The sequence below is a fragment of the Schistocerca piceifrons genome, chromosome 2 (assembly GCF_021461385.2).
Source record: "Schistocerca piceifrons isolate TAMUIC-IGC-003096 chromosome 2, iqSchPice1.1, whole genome shotgun sequence".
Taxonomy (NCBI): Eukaryota; Metazoa; Arthropoda; class Insecta; order Orthoptera; family Acrididae; genus Schistocerca; species Schistocerca piceifrons.
This window is the reverse complement of record NC_060139.1, coordinates 467,617,001-467,620,863: the sequence shown is the minus strand read 5'-3', so window position 1 is coordinate 467,620,863 and position 3,863 is coordinate 467,617,001. Positions and strand designations below refer to the sequence as shown.

The following is a 3,863-nucleotide window of genomic DNA, read 5'->3' as shown; positions in this document are numbered from 1 at the left end:
CTCACCCAACCCCCTATACGAAGAAAATGCATCTGAAACTACTGTAGACCCCGGTTCTATGTACTCCTCAATTAACCCCACTAATTCGGCCTTAGACCTCCCTTCCACAACCCTAAAAACACAATCAGAACACCCACCCCCCGGAACAACAGCCCCCCCACACTCAGAGACCAACCACAGACTTACCCCTCCCATACTTCCTTTTCCCAAACTGTGACTCATCCACCTCCACAACAACCCCATGCCCCCCCCCCCCCCCCACAGCTTACCCCTGTACTTAATGAACTCTGAACACACTTCACGGCAAAAAGAAAACCAATCAAGCACACTCCTCTCACTCACACCAGTCTCATGCACACAAAAACAGTGTGGGGATCTATAACAAAAGTAATAAGTCACTAGTACACTCTCGCACATGCCCAACCTAGACCACATGCCCAACCTAGACTTCTCGAACCAAGTACCGCGCCGTATGGAACGCCAAATGTCGTCTTTCCAACAGCGTCACATATAACAGTCCCTGGTCTGAGAGGCCGGAACTTTAGCCAACTTCATTTCTTCGCCACAAATACAGCATTTGACAACCTCGGCAATTAAACCGAAAAGCTGCAAACTGATTAAATTTAATAAAAATACCACACAACGTACAGCGAACAACACTAAATTAACCTTCACACAAAACCACAAAATCGTTAACTCACTGAAACGAATTCCACTACAAACACACTCTAACAATACTGGATAATGAGCAACAGCAAACTGAGCCCATTACACCATAGAAACGAAAACCCTGAACATACCACCAGAGGGAACAACAAACCACAACACGATGACATCTACAAACACGCCACACTCACAAACCAAACTCCGCGCCGTCATGACATCACACACCACAACACCCTTACGTCACGGGTCAAAGCTGACGCGTGGTATCGGACACTTCTGTCGACCATTTTCATTTTCAAAATATTGTTACACTCCATCCCGGATTTTCCATTGTTCGAAATAAGACATGAACAACAACTAAGGACAAACGCTACAGGCAATGTGGTGTGAAACTATAGTGGGGCTGGAGAGAGATGTACTATCAAGCAGAAACTAATCATAGAGGATTTTAGTACTGTAATTATTACAATTCACTACTGCAAAACAAATTGCATATTTTTTAAAATTAAGAACCTAACTTTATATACGCAATATGATAGGTTAAACTAATATGGGTTCCTACATTAGGTGATACACCAGTGAATGCTTTTGCTCTAATACTAGGATTAGGGAACCACAGAAAGAATATCACCAGAGCTATAAACAATATAACAATTACAAGGTTTTTTTCTAATTTTAACACAGAAATGGATCAAGAAAGAAAACATGCATTTTTACTGATGAGTTGGAAAATGTATTGCATAGGCCTATGTCAATATAATGAAACTTATGCAGTTAATATTCATCAGGTTACCCTCCATTCAGAGGCTGTTGCATGCAGTGACCGTTATTTTGATTTGTAAATAATAGATTTCAGCTATCAGTCGTCCTTGGAATCTTTATTGGCAGATCTAAATTTCGGCTAGCAACTAGCCATTCTCAATGCACTATCCTTTTTATTTTTTTGGTCAATGCATGTAATGCCTGTCTGGCTTTGAACACAGTTCATGGAATACTCAACTGTGATTCCATTAACTGTGTACAAAGCCAACCAACAGGCATTACATGCATTGACCAAAAAAATAAAAAGGATAGTGCATTGAGAATGGCTAGTTGCTAGCCGAAATCTAGATCTGCCAATAAATATTCCAAAGGACGACTGATAGCTGAAATTTATTATTTAAAAGTTAATATTTACTTTAATACAATTGTAAAAATTATCTGTTTCCTTATTTTACTTACAACTTTGATACATGAATTTAGTGTATGAAGGCATGAGCAGGTATATATCTGTACATAAAGATTCTATGTATTACCTGAAGCATATGACTAATTTCAACATAAAAGCTGTTACTGGATCCTTAAGACTCACCGTCTTCCAGAATACTGAAGAACATGCCTTTATTTTTTCCAAATGCTGTGAGTGTAACTGTTTCCCAAGGTATGCCCATATGCAGGTCAAGAGTTTGTTGCTCTCTTGTTCTTTCTACTCTGATCCAGTTTCCTTGGTATCTAACAGAAACAAGGCAAGGAAATAAAGCAATGAATTGTGTGTATCCATCAGATCAGCGAAACAAAACAAAAATCAAAGTACGCCTAATAAACTCGCATTATGTAAATAATAAGTAATGGTATTGCCAACAAATGAAAAAAAATCTCAGTGCTCTGATTTCTGCATAGGAAGTGCCTCTGTTGTTGGTGATTTATTAGGTATATACAAAGTAAGAATCTGAAGTTAACCTGTTTCTTTACTGAACTTGCCTATCCACTGGCAGATCTTGGACGATATATTTAGTTACTTACATGTTCCATTGATCATCTAATGATGTTAAACGAGTCAGTTTAGGGTGCAAGCTTCTGAACTCACCTGAATAAGTGTGTTCCAACACTGGGTATAAAATCGTACTTGGTTCTAACCTGACCTGTATCTTTTTGTTCGAAACTAGTTTCCACACTTAAATGCTGGGTTTGTCTAGCGCCTTTTTCTGTTATCCACTGGAGCAGCCACTGGTAACTTTTATCACGACACGGAACTTCCAACGTTATCATATAATGACGCCGAAATAAAATCATACCTCCCTGAAGCACCTTCCTTAGTACCGCGGCACTTGCTCCCACCCCAAACAAACCGAAACCAGCCCCAAAATATGGATTATCGGATAACCCTGACAACAACTCTGTTAAAGTCATGATCAGAACTTCTTCAGATTCAAATATTTCACAAAAACACGTTCTCAACAAGTAAAACACCACGCATCAAAATCTTAACCTATACCTCACTCATCACTAGAAACAAGCATCGGCTATCGATGTCGATTGTCGATCACTAGAAACCTTACCGGTCCACTGGAGTTCCTGATATTTTTCACAACTCCCTTTGTTAAAAAGTATCAAAATTTATATCTGTTCACTATTGGTACCATAAATCATGGCTTAATATATTGCTTGTACTATATGCTCGACTGAAGACAACATTGAGACTATTACATGCAAGTAGAAACTGAGCGCAGATTTTAAACATCACAGAACGGGAAAATACAAATTCATAAGTCACGGACGATACAAAGTGTAATAAAACATTTCTCTAAAAATTATCTACAACTGATGTTTCGGAGAGCTACCCATCGTGGAAACAGACAGAAAAAGAACTGATCACATTGTGGATGTTCTCTTAGAAATTTAGGCCAGTGACTATAATGTAGTTGCAGCAACAATGATCGCCAAGATAAAAGGAAAATTTGACGTTCTGTCGACGATGAGATCATTTGGGTGGAACTCGAAGCGGGGAAGTAAGTCAACTATGCGTGCCCTTTTCAGTGGAACCATCCCGCCTTTGCCTCAAGCAATTTAGGAAACCCACGGAAAACGTAAGCCTGGCTGGGTATATTGGTTATTTGTAACGTCGTCTTCTGCAGTGACAGGCTAGCTCACTTGGTGTCACCAATAAGTAAAGAGCTACAAAACAACCAAAAAACTAAAACATACTCCCAGTTAAATGGAGAAGTCATTTAATTTGGCCAAAGATCGTATAGAGGAACTATGTGTCATATTGAAGGGAACAGTTGATGATGCTCTAGCAAAATATATTCTAATACAATAATTAAAGATGGCAGAGAAGCTGTTGGTACAAAAACAGTATCAGGAGTTTCTTAATGAACAACGCTCACTGCACAATTGGTACACAACAAAGCACACATCCACGGACGTTATTTGAAACA

At 39.2% G+C, this 3,863-nt stretch overlaps 1 protein-coding gene across 1 annotated transcript in view; it reads right to left on the bottom strand.

The window, feature by feature from the left end:
• The window catches only part of LOC124777408 (mitochondrial chaperone BCS1), a 44,810-nt gene extending 41,847 nt beyond the window's left edge, over positions 1 to 2,963 (bottom strand). Inside the window, exons 1-2 of the mRNA XM_047252803.1 lie at positions 2,513 to 2,963; positions 2,018 to 2,157 (exon numbers count right to left, since the gene is read on the bottom strand). Of these exons, the coding sequence (XP_047108759.1) occupies positions 2,018 to 2,157; positions 2,513 to 2,835 (463 nt within the window). The 5' untranslated portion in view covers positions 2,836 to 2,963. The remainder of the gene's footprint in view (positions 1 to 2,017; positions 2,158 to 2,512) is intronic.
• Positions 2,964 to 3,863: the final 900 nt, after the last annotated feature.